The 24,996-nt window shown below is 52.3% G+C and overlaps 2 protein-coding genes across 8 annotated transcripts; both read right to left on the bottom strand.

Annotated features, from left to right (window-relative positions):
* Positions 1-1,480: 1,480 nt before the first annotated feature.
* On the bottom strand, positions 1,481-18,342 carry LOC144737740 (zona pellucida sperm-binding protein 4-like). 7 transcript variants are annotated; one of them, XM_078620596.1, is made up of 9 exons: positions 17,798-18,342; positions 16,283-16,329; positions 15,892-16,006; positions 14,993-15,125; positions 14,618-14,796; positions 4,806-4,933; positions 3,632-3,821; positions 3,006-3,141; positions 2,431-2,873 (listed from the first exon to the last, which is right to left on the bottom strand). In XM_078620596.1, exons 6-9 carry the CDS (start codon positions 4,930-4,932, stop codon positions 2,781-2,783), a joined length of 546 nt encoding a protein of 181 aa, XP_078476722.1. In that variant the 5' UTR covers position 4,933; positions 14,618-14,796; positions 14,993-15,125; positions 15,892-16,006; positions 16,283-16,329; positions 17,798-18,342; the 3' UTR covers positions 2,431-2,780. The 7 variants fall into 7 exon arrangements, 6 of the variants coding, with proteins under 6 accessions (XP_078476722.1, XP_078476720.1, XP_078476719.1 ...); XR_013589064.1 differs by lacking the exon at positions 17,798-18,342 and adding an exon at positions 1,481-2,008 and having other exon boundaries at positions 2,568-2,873; positions 15,892-16,966; XM_078620594.1 differs by lacking the exon at positions 17,798-18,342 and having other exon boundaries at positions 16,283-16,966.
* A 112-nt stretch (positions 18,343-18,454) lies between these two features.
* Positions 18,455-24,947, bottom strand: LOC144737742 (zona pellucida sperm-binding protein 4-like). Its single transcript, XM_078620600.1, has 4 exons — positions 23,883-24,947; positions 22,984-23,116; positions 22,609-22,787; positions 18,455-18,773 (listed from the first exon to the last, which is right to left on the bottom strand). The coding sequence occupies exons 2-4, from the start codon at positions 23,051-23,053 to the stop codon at positions 18,762-18,764; spliced, it is 261 nt and encodes an 86-aa protein (XP_078476726.1). The 5' UTR covers positions 23,054-23,116; positions 23,883-24,947; the 3' UTR covers positions 18,455-18,761.
* Positions 24,948-24,996: the final 49 nt, after the last annotated feature.

The raw sequence follows: 24,996 nt of genomic DNA, 5'->3' as shown, positions 1-24,996 counted from the left end.
AAATTAACAGCTTAAGCATGTAAAGGCAACTTCACTTCTTTAATATTAATGAAAAATAAAGTGACTCTTACAATACATCTTGTTTGTTTCTATACTCACTATTAAAACAAACCACTCAAGTTTCTTTTATTAAAGATTCCACTAGGTGGCGCCAAATTATATTGTTGGATGAAACGTGCTTACGTATGATGACGTAAGCACGTATGATGACGTAAGCACGTTAGGGCGAGCCCTCCCGGAAGCCATAGAGAATGCATTGCAGCACCCCCGTTCGAAAAAAAACATCTTTGAATGTAAGTCTATGGGACCACTCGGGGCGATTCTCAGCTGGAGGGAAATCGCCCAAAAAGAGGCGGTACTCCACAGAACGTAGCATGACGCTGATTGGACTATATCCAGAGGCACAGTGACGGCTAGCGTGACTCTGTGGTTGAATGACATTGGTGGTGCGTCGCCCAATCGCCCTAATGAAGAAACCGCCCCTGTTACAGGGTTTGTTTTAAAGGGTTGTTGTATAAGAGTTGGTGTTTTAAGGGTTGGTGTTTAAGGGTTGGCTTTTTAAAGAGGTTTAATGGTTGGCGTTTTAGGTTTGTGTTTAAGCGGTGACGTTTAAGAGTTGTCTTTTAAGGTTTGGCGTATAATGGTTCGCGTTTAAGATTTGGTGTTTAAAAGTTTGCGTTAAAGGGTTGGTGTTTGAGGGTTGGTGTTTAAGGGTTGGTGTTAAAGGGTTGGTGTTAAAGGGTTGGTGTTAAAGGGTTGGTGTTTAAGGTTGGCGTTTAAGGGTTGGTGTTAAGTGTTATATTCTCTTTGGTTCTTTCCGTAAAGTCACGTAGGTATTTTATTTTATACCTACGTGACTTACCGAAAGAACCAAAGAGTATTGATTCTTGCAGTCACGAAAGCTTCAAATCAAGGTTCAGGGTTATGTTTTAAACAAGCTACTCCTCATGGGAGACTTTAATGCCAGGGTGGGCTCGGAACACCAGATCTGTGACCGTGTACTAGGCCGACATAGGCTCGGTAAGCAGAACAGCAACGGGCTGCGGTTACTCATCCCATATTCCGAACAACACTAATGGCTCGCAGAGCAGATATCGAAAAACATCCTCCCAGAATATTAGTGGGGCTTCAGGAAAGACAGAAGCACCACCGACATGATCTTTGTGCCACAACAACTGCAGGAAAAATGCCGGGATCAAAACAAAGACCTCTTAATAGCTTTTATCGACCTCACCAAAGCATCCGACACCATCAACCGCGAGATACTCTGGCAGAAGCTCATCAAACTTGGGGTGCTTCCCAAGTGTCAACGCATTCTAACACGTTCCTTCGGAGTGGGCAGGTAGGAACTTGGTTGGACAGCGAATTAGTGCACGAGAGACAACATGCACGACAGACAGACAAATCATCCCTGGTGAGCAGTGTGGAAAATGTTGTTCCTACCTGTGTAGTGGGTTCACTCTTGACACGGACGACGTAGTCGAGGCATAACGTTTATTTCAACACCGGGCAATGATACAACACTTGAAGGGGTAACGGCCCCTTCACCCGTCCTGAACAGGGAAGACCCCGAGCACTATCCCCGGCTGCCTGCTCCCAGGTCCTCCGCTAAGAGTGCTAGGGGAGGCTGTCTGATCCGGCTATGGTTAAGCACGGATCACGGCACCCAGCCGACCAGACCGGCTCTTATAAGAGCATCGGCTCTGAGGCTCTCAGGGCCGCGCTTCTGGCTTGCCCTGTCCGGCCCTGAGAAAGACAGCGAGCCAGGGGAGTTCCAGGGCCTATCTGCCGGTCTTCCGTCTTCACTGGTTCAGCTTGTATACTCGACCACGAGCCTTCTGGCTCCCCGCCTTTTATACCAATTTCCCCCGAGGGGTGGGGCTATGGGGGATCCAAGCGACCACCCACAGCCCCCCAGGGTTAACCGTTGCGGACGTGGATGTAGACACCCCTGTGTGTGGGTGTAGACACCCCTGTGTGTTTGTCCGCTTCCTCTCCCGTAACACACCTGTATAAAAGATAACTTGACTTGAGGTAGCCAGGCAGCCAGCCAGGTAGCCAGCCCCTTTAACTATTGGCCCCTCCCACTTTCTTTGGCACCTCCCCTTACCCCCCTCCCATAGGCCCCTCCCCTGACCTCCCCTCCCTCAGGCCCCTCCGCTGACCCCCCCCCCCTCCATTAGGCCCCTCCCCTGACCTCCCCCCCATATCCTTAGGCCCCTCCCCTGACCACCCCCCATATCCTTAGGCCCCTCCCCTGACCCCCCTTCCCTTAGACCCTCTTCTGACCCCCCCCCCCCATATCCTTAGGCCCCTCCCCTGACCACCCCCCCATATCTTTAGGCCCCTCCCCTGACCACTCCCCCATATCCTTAGGCCCCTCCCCTGACCACCCCGCCATATCCTTAGGCCCCTCCCCTGACCCTCTTCCCTTAGGCACCTCCCCTCTCCGTACCCGACAGTAGGTCTCCACCAATCAAAGAGCTGTTTATATTATATACATATATTTATGCACGACAGACAGACAAAAAATCCCTGGTGGGCAGTGTGGAACATATTTTTCTTACCTGAAAAACAGTTCCATGAAGGAATGCATGCCAGAGTGGTGCTTGGTGGACTTCAATCAGAGCCCTTCAACGTGGAGGTCGGGGTCAATCAAGGCTGTGTTCTGACTCCAGTGATATTCAACATGCTCCTTGCTGCCATCACAAGCCTTGCACACAACTCCCTCAACTCAATCGACAGAATCCAGCTACAGTATCATCTGGATTGAAATCTCTTCAACCAAAAACGCCTCCAAGCCTACACGAAAACCAGACCCCAACAGTTCTTAGAACTGCAATATGCAGAGGACCACTGATGTGTGTGTAAACCTGTGGCAGACAGAATGCATCGCTCCAGTAAGTAAAGTTTCCCACGTTTTAGGTAGTTCTGCCCTCTCCAGTTATACGTCATCCCTCTATGGGGACCTGTTTTTTTAATGGAGGAAAGAATCAGACACTCACGAGGTCACGGGTGGTGCTGCGGTCAGAGTTCATGAAGGCGAAGGCCTGGAGTGCCAGACGCTTGTAGTGAGAAGCCAGTGGCAGGTCAGCGACACCAGGGAATAACACACTGCACCAAGGAGACTGCACGGGGCAGCTGCACAGAAAAAAAAGTGCCGTTTACCCTCAATTCAAAGCATGTGTCATGCATCGGATTGAATGCACGTATCTTTATTTAAATCTGCACGCAAGGATGAAGGCCAGCTTTACAGTCAAGACATGCTCACGACCAGCAAGGCAGCCCAAATGCCAATAATGCAGTACATCTGTGCGATGCAACCATCACTGCATGTAATCGGCCTTGTACAAACCACCAGCTCTGGGAGGCAGAGGGTGGCTGTGTTAACATCCAGAACATCAACCCAAGGAGCATTGTGGCCATCGACATTTTGGATGGCACTGCAATATTGCTTAAACGATGCCAGTACTTGACAGTCACCATTACACGAACTGTTGTCATTGAAAGGGGACGTAATTAGCACAACTCTACTTACGTGGGGGAAGAAAGACAATCAATGTCTCGAACCAGGTTGCCTCTGCAGGTGGCAGTGAGAAGGTTAAGAGAGCACTACCCCGCCCAGCCTCACCCATCCACCACAAGCTTCCATTGCATGGTGTCGGTGTCATCTGCCGTGGGCGTGGCCCAGCAGTCCTTCAGGAAGAGTACCAGTGTGGGGTCAGAACGGTGCAGCAGTGACGCCTGCACGTAGAGTGGCGTTCCCAGAAGCACTACCAGCTGGTACTGCCAGGGCTGGTATGGCGTGGTGTAGAAGTTGTCTGGCAGTGTGCGGACATGGTTCACAAGGCATGTGGATTAGAGGTGGAAAGAGCACATTGGACAAGGCAAAGCACAAATCCCACTATAACGTGTTAATTACTTTTGATCTAGGGCACATTATCTCAACATTTTTCTGGCATAGAAACCGTGGTTGATATTTCATTTGTATTTTCATAATAAATTCTGTCATCCTCACCTCCGATTAGCATGGTTGGCTACATACGGTGTATTCAACAGCATCTCTAAATGTCTGTAGATGTTGTAAGGGGGCACGGTTTCACACGGAGGGGTGGCAATCGGGTGCTAACAGTTGGCCAAGCTCTCCTCACATTTTTTGCCAATTGGTAACCAATGAAACTATTGACCATTCGTTTTAGCAAAGGTGACTTGCAAATGAAGCTAAGAAAGCCAGTCCAATTTCTTTTAACAATACCCTCAAGGAGACTGTTTTGGTTGATGGGTTGGGCAAAAAGACGCATTTGGTAGAGTCATGGGAATTAAAGGGTATTGTCATCCCTTTGAATGTTGGCCCCACATTAAACATGGTTTCAGCTGGTAGCTGCTAGATTCAAAACCTCAGCAGAAATTAGCATTTGAAGTTACACGTCGTACCATGGAGAATGTGCAAGTCGTTCTAGTTGACTTATGGCTAATAATGAACTCTTGACAGGTTCACAATACTCTGCTAGGACGTCGTCCGTTTGTTGCAGTCGTTTGCAGTTCAAGTCCAGCACCCATGCCGATTAATGCTGCAGATGCATCCAAAAATCTCATGCAGCCTGCATCAGTGGAAATTAAACCAGGGTTGAGCTATTAGCTCAGCACTAGATAAAGTAAGCACGACTTGCAGCTGGCTTCAAGCCAGAGATAATACGGAGAATAGACCAAAGTCTTCCCTGGGTAGAGCGACATCACAACCCGTGTTCCCCAAAGTGGCATTTGTCCGCTCAGAGCTGCACGGTGTGGGAGAGGGCAGCACTCACCAGTGAAGACCTGGAGCAGCAGGGAGAGGGGTCTAGTGGCCGTGGCTGGAGGTGGCGGTGGGAGAGTGCTCACCTGCACTCCAAGCTGCAGGTCTCCACTTCCAAGGAAGCGGCATTGAAGAACCATCCTGGTGAACAGACACCACCCGCCAAAGAAATGCGCCACGTCCTCCACTGCAGCAAGGAGATTGCAGGAGCGGCAGTGGACTGACAGGGTGTTTTGCAGATGTACAAATCAAGGGACCACCTTAGTACACGTTCCTTCGGAGTGGGCAGGTAGGAACTTGGTTGGACAGCGCATTTGTGCACGACAGAAAGCTCGCGTTCACGTGATGCACTTCATTCAATCCGGGAGCGTACATGTTTGGGAGGGGCTGTGCACGACAGACAAATAATCTCTGGTGGGCAGTGTGGAACCGTTGTTCCTACCTGTATAATACCGTGTTTACACGAGCCATAAACCATATTCCTACTACTTCAGGAGACGTTAAAGATCCTGTGACGAAGAAGTCGCCCTTGTGCATTGAAGGTCCCAATTTGAAAATTAAATAATTGACTATGGAAGCACAGATTGGTCATGGTTCTGTCGGCATATGCTGCAAATATATAATGTTGCAGGGAGAGTGGCCATTGGTGGGGGTGGGTCTCCTCTGCAAGGCTCATGCGTAACCCTCATGAGCACAGCACTTGCAGAGGGGTGGTGTCAGTGCTTACTTGTGTAGTACCGTTGAGGACGCGTGGACACCGGAGTAGAGGCACACGTATTTATTTCACAACAGTCACTGGGGACATACAGTACTGGAGGGGGTATCGGCCCCCTCACCCGGATAGCTGGGAACACACGGCTAGCTACCCCTAGCCTGCCTCCTAATCCTCCAAATACTGGGCTAGGGGAGGCTGTCTGGCCCGACACTGGTCAGTCGGGCTACGGTACCCGGAGTCCCAGAGTCCTGGCTCTGGTTCACGGGACCACGCCGCTGGCTCGGTCCTGCGCGGCCCTGACAAGGGCGGCGTCCCAGGGGAGTCCAGGGCTCTAGCTAGGTAGTCTTCGGTCTTCAAGAGTTTACTTAAACATTCTGCCCCGAGCCCTCTGACACATCCCCCTTTATACTCCACCCCCGCTGAGGGGTGGGGCCCCGGGCTGCCTGGTGCGGACGTCGTTGAGAGCACCCCCCCCGTGCACTCACGTAGCCCCGCCCACTGTGTTTGTTTCCCATAAGCTGCCATGCATAACGGCTCTCTCTCTAACACCCCTACACTAGTTTCCCGTGTGATCCCATACATACAGCTCCTCCGTAACACCCCTACATCACCCCCCCCTGTACAGCTCGCAGCCGTCCCGGCTGCAACCTTGACAATAAAAGTTTATTCACCCCTCGATCCCCCAGCGTGTGCCTCATTTTTACAACAATAACGCAACGAGAAGAACAACAGGAAGGGAAAATAACCCGACGCACCCCACCCCCGAATAAATACGAAATCCGTACAACCAACGTATATACATTTTTTTTCAGGAAACCCCCCAGCACACACACAACACACAGCGAACACAACATTCGTACAATGCAATGTGCCAGGAACACACCACCGACGCCGCACACAGTGAGCATAACATGTGAACGTACACAGGAAAAAAAAGAAATATTTCCAAAAAAAATTTCTTCTTCTTTTTTTTCCCATTTTCATTCCGTGCATCACAAGAGTCTGCGCATTTTTGCGCGCGTCCTCGCCGCAGGCCCGTCACACGGGATAACCCCGGCCGGCAGGCCGTCGGGTGGCAAGTGTTCATCTCCGAGTGAGTCTGTTGTTGACGTCGCAAGACCCTCGGCATCCCCCGTGGGGGTCGGCGGGCGTGAGCCCGTCACTCCCGGTGCACCTGGGGGCGGGACAGCCGGCAACACGTCAGGCGAGAGCAGCGGAGACGAACTCTTTGAGTCGGTCGCCCCCCCACATGTTCGGCCACGCGCGTGTGTAGTGGGACCTCGCACCGCAACGAAGGGTTTTAGCCTGGAGGGGTGTACAAACCACCGGCGCTTCCCCCATTTAATGCGTACACACTGAGGTCTCAGGACCTCAACCACCTCGACGGGGCCCCGCCACGGCCGCACCAGTTTTGAGGAGGTCACGAGTGGTACCTGGGGACAGTGCAGCCATGCCCTGTCCCCCGGCTTCCACTGTAGCACATGCGCGCGACCCAGTCTGAGGCGCTCATTAGCCCTCTGCCGCATGTCAGAATTCTGCATGGCAGCATCCCGCGCCTCTGTCAATTTTTGCAGGTTAAATTTAACATGTTCGGCCAATTGAGTTTTTCCCTGTGGCGCTGGGATCTGCAGCTGGGCCCGAACAGGTGGGTCAGGTTCGCGGCCATACATGAGGAAGAAGGGGGAAAATCCCGTCGCACCATGGGGGGCCAATCTGTATGCTGCCAGGACCCCCTGAATTTTCAAGTCCCAATCTGTCTGTGAGTCCGAAACCTGCTGTGACAACATCGACGTGATGGTACGATGCAACCGCTCAACCATCCCGTCGGTTTGTGGGTGATATGGAGAGGTACGAATCTTTTTCGTGCCCAGGATCTCACAGACCTGTTGGAGCAATTTGCCAGAAAAATTTTTACCCTGGTCGGTCAGCAGCCGCTCGGGAGCACCTTTGTCAAGGACATATCCCTGGACAAAGGCCTCCACGATGGCTGCTGCCGACTGGTTGGCCAGGGGCCAGGCCATAGGCCAGCGCGTGAAGTACTCCACCCCGGTTAACAAATATCTATTTCCCCTGGGGGTGGCGGGGAACGGTCCCAGAATATCCAGCGCGACAAGTTCATTCACTCGGGAGACCCTGATAGACTGCAGGGGCAGGTTCGACTCCCTCGCTGGTGGTTTCCGCTGCGCACACCTAGGGCACGACCCTAACAGATCCCCGACATCCTTTGTCATGCCCGGCCAAAAAAAATCAAGTTGGAGCAAGGCCAGGGTCTTTTGGGTTCCCAGGTGGAGGAGGCGCTCGTGAGCGGTCCACACCACCCTACCCCGTAACCCCGAAGGGACCACCAGCCAGTGTCGATGGGATTTCCCGTCCCAATGCATTAACAACCCACCGAGCATTTCCCATGCGTCGGCATCACCCCTCCCCCGCCCCCGGTCCCCGACGCGGCGGCGCAACGCAAGGAGGGAGGTATCTTCCATCTGCAAATGCCCCCATTCCGTGGCAGGCAACCCCAACAGGGAATCAGATCCCTGCTGTGCGATGGAATTCGTCATTGACGCTGCGTCGTCAGCAGCCGCCAAGACCGGAACAGGCATTTCACCAGGATGCCTGCACCGACCCGACCCCAGGAGGCATGCGCATTCGGGGGTGGTTGGCATGCGCGACAGAGCTTCCGCGTTGGTGTGGCGAACGCCCTTACGGTACGTGGTCTCAAAATCAAAATCCTGGAGAACCTCCAGCCATCGAGACAATTGTCCCGATGGTTGTTGGACTCGCAGGGCGTACTGTAGCGCCGCATGGTCTGTACGGACGGTGAAACGCTGCCCGTACAGATATGGCCGGTACTGCTGGATGAAATAGACAATTGCCAGCAGTTCCTGACGGGTGACACAATATCGTTGCTCCGCTGGAGACAACACTCGACTACCGTACGCGACCACCCGTTCCACGCCCTCAACCACCTGGGAAAGCACGCCCCCAATACCTGTGTTGCTCGCGTCGGTATCGAGCACAAAGGGTTTTGAAAAATCGGGATAAACCAGGGGAGGGGCATTAACCAGAGCGTCCCGAAGGGAGCGGAATGCAGCCTCCTCCTCCTGTCCCCAATGGAAGCGGACCCCCTTTGACGTCAAAGCGTGCAGGGGCTTAGCAATGGTGGCAAAGTCCGCGACAAAGCGTCGGTAATTTGACGCGAAACCAACGAAGCTCCTGACCTCTCCCACCGAGGTGGGAGTCGGCCAGGAGCTGACGCACTGCGTTTTGGCGGGATCGGTAGCAATACCCGAGCGTCCAACGATGTGCCCCAAATAACGTACCGATTTGTGCAATAAATGACACTTTTGGGGTCTAAATTTCAAATTAGCAGCCCGCATTTTGAGGAAAACGGCCCGCAACCTCTGGAGATGCTCGTCAAATGTTCTGCTAAAGACGATAACGTCATCCAAATAGATTAAACACGAATCCCACTGCAATCCAGCCAAAACCAATTCCATCAATCGCTGGAAAGTCGCCGGCGCCGAGTGTAATCCCATCGGCAACCGGTTAAATTGGAAGAGACCATGTGGTGTACGGAATGCAGTTATAGGCTTAGATTCATCGTCCAGAGGAAGCTGCCAGAATCCCGAAAGCAAATCCAATGTGGAGAAGAATCGCGCCCCCGCCAAGGCGTCCAGCGATTCGTCAATACGGGGAAGCGGGTATGCGTCAGCAACGGAAATTTTGTTGAGGCGGCGAAAATCGACGCAAAACCGCAACGATCCATCCTGTTTCTTAACCAGAACGATCGGCGCTCCCCACGGGCTGGTAGAGGGAGAAATGATGTCGGCGGCTAACATGTCATCAACAGCCGATTTGACATGGTCCTTTTCGGCGGGACTCAGCCGGAAGGGATTTTGGCGTATGGGCGCGCTGTCACCCGTATCAATATGGTGACGCAGCAAATGGGTACAGCCTAAATCGAATTTGTTCTGACTGAACACGTCGGCAAATTCGCGCAGGAGTGTCCTAAGTTTTTGACGCTCTACATCCGACAGGTCCGTCGATCCCGCACAAAGCGCCTCAAGCCACCCTTCATCGGTGTCCGAATGTGGAAGCGGCAGAGTGGCAGTGCCAACGTGATTGGCGACAGGTTCCTCGCAGGGCACCGGCGTTGCGTGAGCAAGCACGGTCCCTTGAGGAATTACCACGGCCTGCGACCCCACATTGAGGACCGCGATGAAAGGGTCCCCGTCCCCCCTTACGATGGTCTGGGAGGGAATTAAATGCGGCCCGCTAACCCCGGCCCTAGATGGCCCCAGCAGGACACCCTGGTCCCCAACACCCTTAGCGAAGGGCCTGCGAAGTTTTAGGGGCACCAACATTTGTGCCCCCGGCGGCACGCGAACCGTTTGAACGACAAACGCCGGTACCGTCGCAAACGCCGACCGAGCCGCAGTAGGGGAAGGCAAAAACGCCATCCGTCGTCCCGACGGGAGCTCAATGCAACCTTGATCAATCAAAATCCGAATTAGCATTTTGCCCAAGAAGTCCGTCCCCAGCAGGCACGGAACCGCCAGCGAGGAGGAAACAAAAATCGGGCCGGACAATTTAATATCACCGATCAAAATTTGTGCGCGAATCTGACCCATGATACCCAATGAGCCCCCGTTAGCAGCGTAGAATGGGACATTAACTGGTAGCAAAGGACGACTCTGGACAGGGAGAATGTTGTATATGAGTTCCGAAATGATAGTCGCCGACGCTCCTGTATCGACGAGGATACGCACTTCGACCCCGTCAATGTGCCCTACTACGGCCGACGACCCCGACGACGCAGCCACAACGCGATGGGCCAACACGGACCACTGCCTGGGTTCGATTTGAGTCCCCATAGTGGTGCGTGTTGGCCCGACGGTGCGCAATGTTGGCCCCCCGTTCGTTGCGGTGTGCTTGTGTGTAACGGGTGTGTGCTTTGGCCAAACATGTGGGGTGCCGCGACTCGCCGGGTCATGTTGATGGAGCTTGGAAGGAGGAGGAGGGCCGGCGTCCCGGCGAGGCGTCGTCCCCCGCTGTCGAGGAGAGCGGCACCCCGAGGCGACGTGGCCCCGGATGCCACAGTTATAGCAGCGCGGGAGCGCAGGCGGTGATGACGGACGGTCGGAGCGGCCCGACCCATCCCGGCCCGCCCGTACTCCCACCCTCTGCTGCTGTCGGAAGTCGGCGGCGTAGACCTCCTCCGTCGGGGGGGGTGACGGCAGCCACCGTACGCCCGGCCGCTGCCCTGCTGGCCTTCCGTCGCTGTGACAGGAGGTTAGCGTGGAGGAGCCGCGCCGCCTGGAGGGAACCCATCTCCGTGTCCTCCTGTGCGACGATGGCGATGTCCAGGTCGTCCGCCAGCAGAAGAATTTTCTCAGTGACCATCGCGTCCACGCCTTGGTCATCCATACGAGGGAAGGCCGTCTTTGCCAACGCCAGAAGGCTCGTACAGTAGGCGAGGGGCGACTCCTTTGCACCCCGCTGGCGATCGTAAAATCGCTGTCTGCATTCCGCCGAAGGTCCGTAGACCCCAGCCAGCAACTGCAGCGCCATCTGAAGAGTGGAGCGCTTGTCCCTCGGTGCCGACGTAAGAGCGGCGAGGGCGTCGCCGTCGAGGAGCGCCGGCAGCGCGCAGAGGGCTTCGGCGTCCGACCACCCCGCCATTTCTTGGTGCGCGAGGAAGCGTCGCTGGAACCCCCCCCAGTCGCCCTCCTCAGCTACAAACTCTTTCAGCGGAGGCAGCCTTTGGTGTAGCGCAGCGATCGCCGTGGAGGCCCGCGCTTTGCTGTCCCCGCAACTCGGCTGAGCGTCGGCACGAACGACAGATGGAATCGCCTGTCGCGCTGATGGTGACGCTCCGTCCGTTGGTGGTGACGCGGCAGCCCCTGCGAGGCCGATGTCGGACCCCAGGTTGAGGCTGGCCACGCCCTCGGCAGCTGCTGCGGCGATGGCGGGAGATTCGAAGTTGTAGTCAGTAGAAATGGCGGGAAGGCGCAATGGTCGTCGGCCGTCCTCGCCCCGCGGCGGTCCAGCAGCCCCCAGCCGAGTGATGCTCTCGAGTGTGGCGGCAGCAGCATACAGCAGCTCCGCCAGCCTCGCGTGCGCCAGCCGAAGTCCGTCGGATGGCGACTCCCCTTCCTCCCGATGCCCCGGTAAGGATGCATTCGGCCCCGGCTGCTCGTTGCCCCCATCAGCCGTCTCTGGCACCGCACTTCCCGCGGTGTCCTCCGCCTCCTGCACCCCGGCCCGAGCTGTTCGGCGCGTGTCCATGTTCGTAGTTGTTCACTTCTGTCACCAGATGTAGTACCGTTGAGGACGCGTGGACACCGGAGTAGAGGCACACGTATTTATTTCACAACAGTCACTGGGGACATACAGTACTGGAGGGGGTATCGGCCCCCTCACCCGGATAGCTGGGAACACACGGCTAGCTACCCCTAGCCTGCCTCCTAATCCTCCAAATACTGGGCTAGGGGAGGCTGTCTGGTCCGACACTGGTCAGTCGGGCTACGGTACCCGGAGTCCCAGAGTCCTGGCTCTGGTTCACAGGACCACGCCGCTGGCTCGGTCCTGCGCGGCCCTGACAAGGGCGGCGTCCCAGGGGAGTCCAGGGCTCTAGCTAGGCAGTCTTCGGTCTTCAAGAGTTTACTTAAACATTCTGCCCCGAGCCCTCTGACACATCCCCCTTTATACTCCACCCCCGCTGAGGGGTGGGACCCCGGGCTGCCTGGTGCGGACGTCGTTGAGAGCACCCCCCCCGTGCACTCACGTAGCCCCGCCCACTGTGTTTGTTTCCCATAAGCTGCCATGCATAACGGCTCTCTCTCTAACACCCCTACACTAGTTTCCCGTGTGATCCCATACATACAGCTCCTCCGTAACACCCCTACACTTGTATGTGGACGACTTGGTGATTGCGACGTTTCCATCGACGCAGAGGTCCCGCTTGGAGACCAACAGTAACTCGTACACGAGCTCCCGGCCACTCCACTGGACACACCAAAAAGTAGTTCACAAAACGATAATGCCATTGAGTGATCAAGCAGAGGAATGATAACTGCTATTGGCCAAGAGTCCAAATTGCTCAAAATTAGCTACAAATTAGATATTAGGATCCCCCTAAATTCTGCTTTGGCGCTCGATTCATTTGACACTCAATCATAAAGTGACCCTACTGTTCTTTATCAACTCATGCGTGATTGTGCTCGGCACATCAAGGAGTGGTGCATCGTGAAGGGTCTGATGCAGCACTTCAGCAAGACCTATGCAAAGACAATCTACAGCAATAAAATAGCCATGATCGATAGCAGCATCTAACTTGAAGGGTCCACATTCTCCTGGTCTGACAGAGTTTGAAGAAACTGGAAAAACGCAAAACGAGACCAACGTTGGTGGTAGACGTTTCTATGTTCTTCGTAAATCTGCCAAAAAACACATCACCTCGACATGTCGATTCCCAAATCATAAGCGGACGCTCTAGTGCAACGGATTGTCCACCTGGAAAATCTTTCGTTTGGCGAGGGCCGTTTCCCAAACCACTTCAAAATAATGCAGGTAACACCCCTCAAAAATGTTGGCTTGAGCCATAGTGATCCCACGAACTATTGCCCCATCTCAAAAGGTGAATAGAGTCTAGGGTCAGAGTGCCTGTGAAGTGGTTACTTTGCAATGTTGCTGCAACAGTCAGATTCAACCCATTGCACTTGGTATACCCGAAGCTCCATAGAACGGAGGTAGCGCCACTAAAGATGCCCAGTTATCTCTACAAGATCATACACGACTGGATCACATACGATGTTTTGACACCATTGACCGAAAGATACTAAATACGGGCAGCCGAATGTTCGGTTTATCCAGTACGGCACTGGGGTGGATCGTCTCATACCGATATGGTCGATCAATTAATCAAGCTGGATGACGGCCATCACCTATGCCACACCTTGTTGGCATACCACAAGGATCCATCCTCGGGCCCTTCCTATTTTTAATCATAGGTCTGCATTTGCCAATATCATATTATCGCATGACAAAGTTCCATCAATATGCCGACGATACTCTGCAGTGAAGTCAATATTTTTGATATGGAGCCTCAGGAATATCGAAGATGCACTAGCAGTGCACCAAACAGATTAATCGGAGGAACCTATCGGAGGTTCTGCTGGTTGGCATAGGAAACACATTTGTGGGATGATCAGGTGTGGCTGTCGCCGACTCTAAGATTGGTTCCTACTCTTATAGAGCCTTGGGCACCATACAACCCAAATTAGTTCAATCAACCACCTTATGCAAAAAATCGTCAGGGCCTGGCATTTGCATATCAGGACTCTACAACATACTCGACCATCATTGAGTCGTCACAGCCAAGTGGCACATAGCATCGTATCGACAAGGTTTGATTATTGCAAGTCTCTATCCTACAGATCATCTGGTAGAAACATTAATAAGCTGCAGTGTCCGAAGCACTTTGGCACGTGTCGTTATGGGTACTGAAAAATCCAACCAAGTCCATCCAGTGCTTGCCAAGCTGTATTGCCTCTCGGTTAATAGGTGAAGTCGTATTCCATTAATTTATGCTCTATTGCGAGGTTTATCTGTGGCTACCAGAAGCATGACCATCAACCAGAAGACCAAATTATAATTTCGGTGCAAGAATTGATTGTTACCTCATTTGCTCAAGTCAAATCCTATGCAACAAGCAAAATGTACAAGCCACGACGAAGGTAAATATGGCAGCGAGTATACAACTGCACCAGGCATAAGTCCACTCGCTCACGAGTGAATGCGTTGGGATTGTTTAACGAAAGAGTCATAATCGGCTCCTGGATCCCATAGTCATAAAGAAAATTTCGTTAAAGAGCAAACCTTAATGACTGCACAAATTGGCTCATGTCAGTGATACTGCACATCACACACGTTCCCACGTGGTGCATTTAATCCCATTCCCCAGTTGATGTGAAGGTTAAGTGAATTGCTATAAAGATTTAGGAGTGTGGTGAACCAGTCACTGGGTTTCATCATGGTCACTGCACCACAAGTTACCCATTTAACTACATCAGGATGGGGGCAGGGCAAAGCCGAGTCCAGGAGCCCAGTACCTGCACAGTGGCACCACACGCTGCCATGGGTACGTCAAAGACTGCAAGGTCTGCAGACACCAGCACGGGGCTGCACTGCGCACCACTACCGCCAGTCAGGTGCACGGTACTCAGGTCCAGCGGTGGAGACGTTAGGTTCCGAGACACAGGCACCACAAAGCGCCCATCTGTGGTGCACACTGGGTGGAGCATGGGGGGGGAGGGTACTGGAGCGTTTGGTGAATCACGAAAAGGTGCCGCATGTAGCCCGTGATGATACAGCAAGTTCAGGGAACCAGCACAACAGGATGCTACTGTGCCAACACAGTACCTCACAGCCAGAGCCTAGTTTAGGTAGTGAACTATGGAACCTCTGGGTTTGAGTCGGCTACGTACCAGCTTCACTGTAGAAGCAGCGGCGTAGAGTGGGGTCGTAGCAGCAGCCACTCTGTGCACAGACGTCCATGCTCGGGACACTCTGCACAGAGTTGCATGGGAAGTCCCTGCTCCGACCAGAGCACGTGGCGATCTATAACAGTAGGAGCACAACAGGTCATCGTACAAAACCCCACGTACTTAAATAAAATTCATCGTTTGAGCCACGTGTCAAGTATGTGAGTGTTATTTGGCACATGACCAAATCACCCGGGCAATTCACCCAATCTCAGAAGCCAATTAGGGTTGAGTGTACAGCAAAGATGGGCAAACACCGTGCTCAGCTGGCTGTAAAAGGCTATGGCAGTGGAGCACAATTTGTTGTATAACAGGTCAGTGCCCACTCAACCTTTGCTAACGAGGTGTAGCGTGGTGAAGCATGGTCAAATTAACCCTCAAGACCCAGGGCAGCACCAACTAGCAGTGCATTAGGAAAATGCGTTTATATGGGGCAACTATTGCAATCCGCCATTAGGGGTTGCTTCGCAAAAGGATTCAAGCAGCAAGTTGGTCCAGTAAAAGCCAAGGGCATGAAACGCACTTGCAGGAAATGCAAAAGCACCAGGACAGATGATCTAGGTCAGGGGTCGGCAACCAAAATAACAAGAAGAGCCATTTCTTTCCAATTCGGTACAAAATTCAGTATTTCAAGAGCCGCAATGCATCTGAGTACATACGTACATATCGTCAAGAAGCAGCCCGTAAAGAGCCGCATGTGGCTCCAGAGCCGTAGGTTGCCGACCCCTGATCTAGGTCGATGTAAAGGGAGTCGTTGACCCAGCAGACCCATTCTATAGCACCAAGTCATAGGTAGTGCAGTCTGTGGGTCCGACTAGCAGAGTCAAGTCAATGGTACTCACCTCCAGCTCTCGCCGATCTTAGGTTCTCAGTACAATCGATAGTGAAAGCCCAGACGAGTCCATTTAGCCCCTGCCGCATCTCCTGCAGCTCCACCTGGACCTTCCTCCTGCCGTACTGGTGAAATCAGCAGCTCTCAAATCGGACTCGGGGCCAGTGCCCCAGGAAGGCTCAAACAAATCAGTAGATTTAGTGCATCAAGTTTGGGTGAGGTCAGGTTGATGACAAGTAAAACTGTTAATAGGAAACCCGCCACCACCTGCCACCCAAATTAAGACAGGCAGACTGCACGTGGGGGTGCATTCCTGGGTAGCCGCACTCCCCCTGCACAGACTCCACATCCACAGCCTCATTCCGCACCGCTGGAGATATCAAGAACAAAGTTAGAAAAACCTGTATTTGGATGGATTGCGCACCACAAGTTCATGTGGTCAGCGTGACTGCAAGAAGAACAACAAAGGATGGTGTCAGTGTCAACTCGAATAGGAAGTCGCCACAGTACCAGGAACGTCTCTAGGACACAGGATACTCAATACACCGCTGGAATTACGGTAATCCAAAACCTGCACAACGACCTCGTCTAATAGTTGCTAGTAAATAAGGCTGCGTGTCAGATTATAGCGACAAGATCTCCCAAGTAGTCAACGGAGGACTCAGGTGGGATATGCGGACGATGCGAGTAGAGAACCAGGAGTCACCAGGTTCAGTTTACAACGGAAGTCACCACCTTGCATTAAATGTTCCAATGAAAGGGAGAGCCCATTGATTAATAAGGGAGTCACCCATCTAGTAAAACACACGCAGTTATTCTATGGAAGATAAGATTTGATTCTCGTCGTCTGTTGTATTAGACTAGTTGAAATGAACCCTGAAGCATGCTTTGAATCCCAGATTCTTAAATTTTCCATCGTTCATGCGAATTACATTTCGCAACGCAGGGGAAGCATTTGAGACCAAACAATTGGCCAGAGAATGTCATCCCCGAATCAATTTGATAGTAATCTTAATTTAGGAGCTTTCGTGACTGCAGGAATTATTCTTTGGTTCTTTTCGGTTAAGTCACGTCTAAAAATAAAATAATAAATTAACATTTTAATTAAAATTTTATTTTTAGACGTGACTTAACCGAAAAGAACCAAAGAATAATTCCTGCAGTCACGAAAGCTCCTAAATTAAGATTGAACCACTTCTACGGGGAAGTTTTAAGCTTATCCTTTTTCTTTCTGGCTATTTGTTCTCTCTGCCTGTGTCCTCTCTTTGGAATTTTCACACTTAAAATTCTAACTTAGCAAATTTTGAAACACGTAATCAACCAGGCTATGCGTTAATTGTGTGTTAACCGACTATCTGTGTTGTATTACATCACATTTTGATATTTTGCTAGGTTATTTAATTTTGGTGTGCCTGTCTCCTAATTTTCAATTTTGCGTGCCCGTTTTCAATTTTGCGTGCCCGTTCCACATTGTCATCTTACTTGCAACAGCAGTACGTTGCCGTACACTCATTGATGCTAATTCTCTCTGCCCCCTCCCTCTCTCCGTCCCCGCCCCCCCTCTCTATATTTAAGGGACCGTCACAGAAACGACCCCTCTCTTTGTGCCGATTTGTGTCCTCTCTCTGTGTGCCGTTGTGATGTCTGTCTGCTTGTATGTCTGTCTATAGTTTTCTAGTTAGATTTTTGTTGCTATTTCTTTTATACCTGATGATGATTGCTTGTGTTGCAATCGAAACGTCGTAATATGTTATTTTAATTTATTATTTTATTTTTAGACGTGACTTAACCGAAAAGAACCAAAGAACAATTTGATAGTATCCTTGAGAAGCGTCATATATGTTTTCAGTCATCATACAATGGCTCAACATGGTTAATTATGTTATCACGATTGAAGGGAAAGCTCGTGGACTCACTCCGTAAAGACACGGTAATCACTGTCAGAGGAGCTGCTCCATCCCACAGAGAAACCCAGAGTGGAGGAGAGGCATTGCTTCAGCAGACCTGGGGGAGGCAGTTCAGAAGTTGAGACGTCAACACCAACTACACCTTATGGAGAAATAAAAAAAAACACAACGTGACGGTTTCTGTATACACAAGTTAAGGCGTTGCATTGTTCTAATTTAGCGCAAATTCAAAAAGGTATGTGCACGACTTGACAGCACGAACCTCACACCAGGGATCGTCAACCTGCAGCTTCGAAGCCGCAGGTTGAAACATGGCTCTTGGTATTTTGTTCGTAGACCCCTGCATTAGACTCTTGAAATTGTAGTGGAAAGTTGCCAAGGTAGACCCTGATATATGCAAATTATCGACACGAGTGCACAGTTCGTTGTTACTACAATGTGTAAAGGAGAGCCAACACAAGATTGCAGGGGTTTCGTCTTTTAATCCTTTTCTCCCATCCACACCTGTCCCCAGCCATCCCAATCTCGTTCCCGCCAAAGGCCCCCTCTTCCCGCCCGTTCTCCCCTTATATCTCCTCGATCACCCTTCCCAATAACCCTCCTATTGGTGGAAATCCTTCCCCTGACACCCCTACATCACCCCCCCCCGAGAAAAAAAAACCGTCCTCGGTTCTGCCTCCCCCATGGACCATTTAAGTCTCCCCATGCCTCCCACCACTGACAGTGATGACAGCCCTTAACCCCCCTACAACCATACAATGCAATAGAACACAACAAAATCAATTGCGCGGCCTGCCCAGGTCTCCAGCCAGCGTCCCGTAACAGCCCGGACATCCACAGGCAGCAAATGACCGTGGCGGCCCCCTCCTTCGAAGGCCCTCTCGTCGCGGTCCCTGGTTCGGTGGTGCCGGTGTCGCCTTGCCTGGCGCCGCTGTCTCTCCGACCCCCGCTCGTGCCGCCGCTCCGTCAGGCCTCACATGGGGTGCTGTAGGTGACAAGGGAACACAGGGCACCGAACCCCCTGCCGGTCGGCGCGTGGTGGTCGGCGACCTTGGCCTGGGTCGGGATGATGATGATGATGTTGGCAGTGATGTTGGTGGTGATGTTGGTGAAAATGACGGTGGAGATATGTATGGCTTAAGGCGGGTGGGGTGTACAAACCATCGTCGCTTACCCAGTTGGACCTGGACGCACTGCGGTCGGAGTGCTTTAATGACCTCGACTGGCCCTTTCCAGGGTCGGTGCAGCTTTGGTGAGAGGCCAACCGGCACCTGAGGACAGTGTAGCCATGCCTGGTCCCCGACTTTAAAGGGCTTGGCTGTCACTGTCCTCTCCCGTATGCGTACATTACTCTCTTGGCTCGTGGCCGATGCGGCCTCGGCTGCTTGGCGGGCCTCTCTCAAATAAATGAGGGAGGTCTTTAGTGCCTTCGGCCATGCGTCAGCTCTTGCGGGAATGTCCGTCAGCTGCACCTCAATAGGCGGAACGGGATCCCGTCCGTACATCAGGAAAAACGGCGAGAACCCCGTCACCGCGTGCGGGGCCACCCTGTACGCCGCTAAGACCGAGGGAATGTGGAGGTCCCAGTCGGAATGGTTTTCGTCCACCACTTGGGACAGCATGGCCGCTATGGTGCGGTTAAGCCGCTCTACCATCCCATCGGTCTGGGGATGATACGGAGATGTTCGGACCTTTTTAGTGCCCAGGATAGAGCAGATGTCCTTCAATAGCTGTGAGGAGAAATTCCTGCCCTGATCCGTGAGCAACCGCTCAGGTGCCCCCTTATCAAGGACATAGCCTCCCACGAAGGCATCAGCGATGGTCTGTGCCGTTTGGTCCGGGAGGGCCCACGCCATTGGCCACCTCGTGCAGTACTCGACTCCGACCAACAGGTATTTATTTCCCCGTGGCGTGACCGGCAGTGGTCCCAGGATGTCCAACGCAACCAATTCGTTGACCCTGGTCACCGTGATGGGCTGTAGGGGCGCCCGGCTTACCCGGGGTGGCGGCTTTCGCCGCGCACATTCGACGCAGGTAGCGACCCATCGATGCACGTCAGCAGTCATACCTGGCCAAAAGTACCAACCCTGTAATGTGTACAGTGTCTTCTGCCCCGCCAGGTGCAGCAGCTGGCGACCGTGTACGTCCATAACCAATTGTTGACGCAGCGACTCCGGAACTACCAGGCATCGCCGGCGCCCTGTCGGGTCCCATCGCATGAGGAGGTCCTCCCATACGATGTACTCCTCCCCCCCTGCCTCTGCTGAGGCGCGTAGCGTACGCAGTGGGGCTTCCTCCAGCTGTAGCCGTCTCCAATCGCCCAAGGTCAGCCCCAGGTCATGGTCGGTCAGCTGGACCTCACCCTGTGCACCCTCCGCCGTGCGTACGGGAGCGATGACCGTCCCCTCCGGCTTCGCCTCCTTGCAGCGTGCCCCGCCTGTGGTGCATGCACAAGGGCCCTGGGGCGCCAGTCGGGACAATGCGTCTGCGTTGGCGTGTCTGGTCCCTTTGCGATGCACTACTTGGTACCTGTACTCCTGCAGGCGCTCTATCCATCTGGCCAGCTGGCCCGAAGGCTGGTCGATGCGGAGCGAATACTGCAATGCAAAGCCGCGTGGTCAGTGCGGACCGTAAATTTGCGACCATACAGGTAGGGTCGGAATTGCTGCATGAAGTGAACGACTGCCAGAAGTTCCCTACGTGTGACGCAGTAGCGCTGCTCCGATGATGAAAGCACGCAACTACCGTAGACGATAACCACCTCCCGACCCTGCTGGACTTGCGACAAAACACTGCCGATGCCCACATCGCTGGCGTCCGTATCCAGGATAAAGGGGAGGCTAAAATCCGGAAAGGCCAATGGTGGTGCATCTGTCAGACATGAGCGCAGCTGCTGGAATGCCTCTTCCTCCAGAGGGCCCCAATAAAACCTCTGGTTCTTCGCCGTCAACATGTGCAAGGGCTTGGCAATGGTTGCGAAGTTCGGTACAAACCGGCGGTAGTAAGAAACGAAACCCACAAACCGGCGTACCTCTGGAACCGTTGTGGGAACAGCCCAGGCCCTCACGCAGGCCGTCTTTTCCGGGTCTGTAGCCACTCCAGACTCACTGACGACGTGGCCCAAGTAGCGTACCGACGACTGCATAAGGTGGCACTTCGACGGCTTGAGCTTCAGGTTCGCGTTCCGGAACCGCAGGAATACCTGACGTAATCGGTCAATGTGTTCCTCGAATAATCGGCTGAAGACAATGACGTCATCCAGGTAGATGAGGCACGTTTCCCATTGGAGGCCTGCTAAGGCCAACTCCATTATGCGTTGGAACGTTGCCGGCACAGTCTGGAGGCCCATAGGCAGGCAGTTGAACTCGAACAGGCCCTGTGGTGTCCGGAACGCTGTTTTAGGCCGGGAGTCCGCGTCTAGTGGGACCTGCCAGAACCCGGACAATAAATCCAGCGTACTGAAAAATGTTGCTCCCGCCAGTGCATCCAATGAGTCGTCGATACGTGGTAGGGGATATGCGTCGGCCAGCGTGACGGCATTGATGCGTCGGAAGTCCACACAGAATCTCAGTGACCCGTCTGACTTCTTGACTAGGACCACCGGTGCTCCCCAGGGACTCGAGGATGGAGAAATTATGTCGGCCCGCAGCATCTCCTGCACCGCTTGTTGAATGTGGCCTTTTTCCATTGGGCTCATTCTATATGTGTTTTGGCGCAGGGGTGTGGCATCTCCCGTGTTAATGTGGTGCTGCGACAGATTTGTGCACCCTAGGTCGAACGGTCCCCAGCCTCAGGAATATCGAAGATGCACTAGCAGTGCACCAAACAGATTAATCGGAGGAACCTATCGGAGGTTCTCCTGGTTGGCATAGGAAACACATTTGTGGGATGATCAGGTGTGGCTGTCGCCGATTCTAAGATTGGTTCCTACTCTTATAGAGCCTTGGGCACCATACAACCCAAATTAGTTCAATCAACCACCTTATGCAAAAAATCGTCAGGGCCTGGCATTTGCATATCAGGACTCTACAACATACTCGACCATCATTGAGTCGTCACAGCCAAGTGGCACATAGCATCGTATCGACAAGGTTTGATTATTGCAAGTCTCTATCCTACAGATCATCTGGTAGAAACATTAATAAGCTGCAGTGTCCGAAGCACTTTGGCACGTGTCGTTATGGGTACTGAAAAATCCAACCAAGTCCATCCAGTGCTTGCCAAGCTGTATTGCCTCTCGGTTAATAGGTGAAGTCGTATTCCATTAATTTATGCTCTATTGCGAGGTTTATCTGTGGCTACCAGAAGCATGACCATCAACCAGAAGACCAAATTATAATTTCGGTGCAAGAATTGATTGTTACCTCATTTGCTCAAGTCAAATCCTATGCAACAAGCAAAATGTACAAGCCACGACGAAGGTAAATATGGCAGCGAGTATACAATAAATATGGCAGCGAGTATACAACTGCACCAGGCATAAGTCCACTCGCTCACGAGTGAATGCGTTGGGATTGTTTAACGAAAGAGTCATAATCGGCTCCTGGATCCCATAGTCATAAAGAAAATTTCGTTAAAGAGCAAACCTTAATGACTGCACAAATTGGCTCATGTCAGTGATACTGCACATCAGCACACGTTCCCACGTGGTGCATTTAATCCCATTCCCCAGTTGATGTGAAGGTTAAGTGAATTGCTATAAAGATTTAGGAGTGTGGTGAACCAGTCACTGGGTTTCATCATGGTCACTGCACCACAAGTTACCCATTTAACTACATCAGGATGGGGGCAGGGCAAAGCCGAGTCCAGGAGCCCAGTACCTGCACAGTGGCACCACACGCTGCCATGGGTACGTCAAAGACTGCAAGGTCTGCAGACACCAGCACGGGGCTGCACTGCGCACCACTACCGCCAGTCAGGTGCACGGTACTCAGGTCCAGCGGTGGAGACGTTAGGTTCCGAGACACAGGCACCACAAAGCGCCCATCTGTGGTGCACACTGGGTGGAGCATGGGGGGGGAGGGTACTGGAGCGTTTGGTGAATCACGAAAAGGTGCCGCATGTAGCCCGTGATGATACAGCAAGTTCAGGGAACCAGCACAACAGGATGCTACTGTGCCAACACAGTACCTCACAGCCAGAGCCTAGTTTAGGTAGTGAACTATGGAACCTCTGGGTTTGAGTCGGCTACGTACCAGCTTCACTGTAGAAGCAGCGGCGTAGAGTGGGGTCGTAGCAGCAGCCACTCTGTGCACAGACGTCCATGCTCGGGACACTCTGCACAGAGTTGCATGGGAAGTCCCTGCTCCGACCAGAGCACGTGGCGATCTATAACAGTAGGAGCACAACAGGTCATCGTACAAAACCCCACGTACTTAAATAAAATTCATCGTTTGAGCCACGTGTCAAATATGTGAGTGTTACTTGGCACATGACCAAATCACCCGGGCAATTCACCCAATCTCAGAAGCCAATTAGGGTTGAGTGTACAGCAAAGATGGGCAAACACCGTGCTCAGCTGGCTGTAAAAGGCTATGGCAGTGGAGCACAATTTGTTGTATAACAGGTCAGTGCCCACTCAACCTTTGCTAACGAGGTGTAGCGTGGTGAAGCATGGTCAAATTAACCCTCAAGACCCAGGGCAGCACCAACTAGCAGTGCATTAGGAAAATGCGTTTATATGGGGCAACTATTGCAATCCGCCATTAGGGGTTGCTTCGCAAAAGGATTCAAGCAGCAAGTTGGTCCAGTAAAAGCCAAGGGCATGAAACGCACTTGCAGGAAATGCAAAAGCACCAGGACAGATGATCTAGGTCAGGGGTCGGCAACCAAAATAACAAGAAGAGCCATTTCTTTCCAATTCGGTACAAAATTCAGTATTTCAAGAGCCGCAATGCATCTGAGTACATACGTACATATCGTCAAGAAGCAGCCCGTAAAGAGCCGCATGTGGCTCCAGAGCCGTAGGTTGCCGACCCCTGATCTAGGTCGATGTAAAGGGAGTCGTTGACCCAGCAGACCCATTCTATAGCACCAAGTCATAGGTAGTGCAGTCTGTGGGTCCGACTAGCAGAGTCAAGTCAATGGTACTCACCTCCAGCTCTCGCCGATCTTAGGTTCTCAGTACAATCGATAGTGAAAGCCCAGACGAGTCCATTTAGCCCCTGCCGCATCTCCTGCAGCTCCACCTGGACCTTCCTCCTGCCGTACTGGTGAAATCAGCAGCTCTCAAATCGGACTCGGGGCCAGTGCCCCAGGAAGGCTCAAACAAATCAGTAGATTTAGTGCATCAAGTTTGGGTGAGGTCAGGTTGATGACAAGTAAAACTGTTAATAGGAAACCCGCCACCACCTGCCACCCAAATTAAGACAGGCAGACTGCATGTGGGGGTGCATTCCTGGGTAGCCGCACTCCCCCTGCACAGACTCCACATCCACAGCCTCATTCCGCACCGCTGGAGATATCAAGAACAAAGTTAGAAAAACCTGTATTTGGATGGATTGCGCACCACAAGTTCATGTGGTCAGCGTGACTGCAAGAAGAACAACAAAGGATGGTGTCAGTGTCAACTCGAATAGGAAGTCGCCACAGTACCAGGAACGTCTCTAGGACACAGGATACTCAATACACCGCTGGAATTACGGTAATCCAAAACCTGCACAACGACCTCGTCTAATAGTTGCTAGTAAATAAGGCTGCGTGTCAGATTATAGCGACAAGATCTCCCAAGTAGTCAACGGAGGACTCAGGTGGGATATGCGGACGATGCGAGTAGAGAACCAGGAGTCACCAGGTTCAGTTTACAACGGAAGTCACCACCTTGCATTAAATGTTCCAATGAAAGGGAGAGCCCATTGATTAATAAGGGAGTCACCCATCTAGTAAAACACACGCAGTTATTCTATGGAAGATAAGATTTGATTCTCGTCGTCTGTTGTATTAGACTAGTTGAAATGAACCCTGAAGCATGCTTTGAATCCCAGATTCTTAAATTTTCCATCGTTCATGCGAATTACATTTCGCAACGCAGGGGAAGCATTTGAGACCAAACAATTGGCCAGAGAATGTCATCCCCGAATCAATTTGATAGTAATCTTAATTTAGGAGCTTTCGTGACTGCAGGAATTATTCTTTGGTTCTTTTCGGTTAAGTCACGTCTAAAAATAAAATAATAAATTAACATTTTAATTAAAATTTTATTTTTAGAC

This window comes from Lampetra planeri, chromosome 73 (assembly GCF_965212315.1).
Source record: "Lampetra planeri chromosome 73, kcLamPlan1.2.h2, whole genome shotgun sequence".
NCBI classification, from domain to species: domain Eukaryota; kingdom Metazoa; phylum Chordata; class Hyperoartia; order Petromyzontiformes; family Petromyzontidae; genus Lampetra; species Lampetra planeri.
Note: the sequence above shows the minus strand (reverse complement) of the source record. Positions and strands in the feature narration are given on the sequence as shown.

Coding starts and splice junctions, on each gene's coding strand:
- LOC144737740 (XM_078620596.1), bottom strand. CDS start 4,932: ATGGTTCTTCAATGCCGCTTCCTTGGAAGTGGAGACCTGCAGCTTGGA. Junction 3,142..3,631: donor TGGAAGCTTGTGGTGGATGG/GTGAGGCTGGGC, acceptor TTTTCTGTGCAG/CTGCCCCGTGCAGTCTCCTT. Junction 2,874..3,005: donor GCAGCACCACCCGTGACCTC/GTGAGTGTCTGA, acceptor TGTCTGCCACAG/GTTTACACACACATCAGTGG.
- LOC144737742 (XM_078620600.1), bottom strand. CDS start 23,053: ATGGACGTCTGTGCACAGAGTGGCTGCTGCTACGACCCCACTCTACGC. Junction 22,788..22,983: donor CTGCTTCTACAGTGAAGCTG/GTACGTAGCCGA, acceptor TGCTCCACCCAG/TGTGCACCACAGATGGGCGC.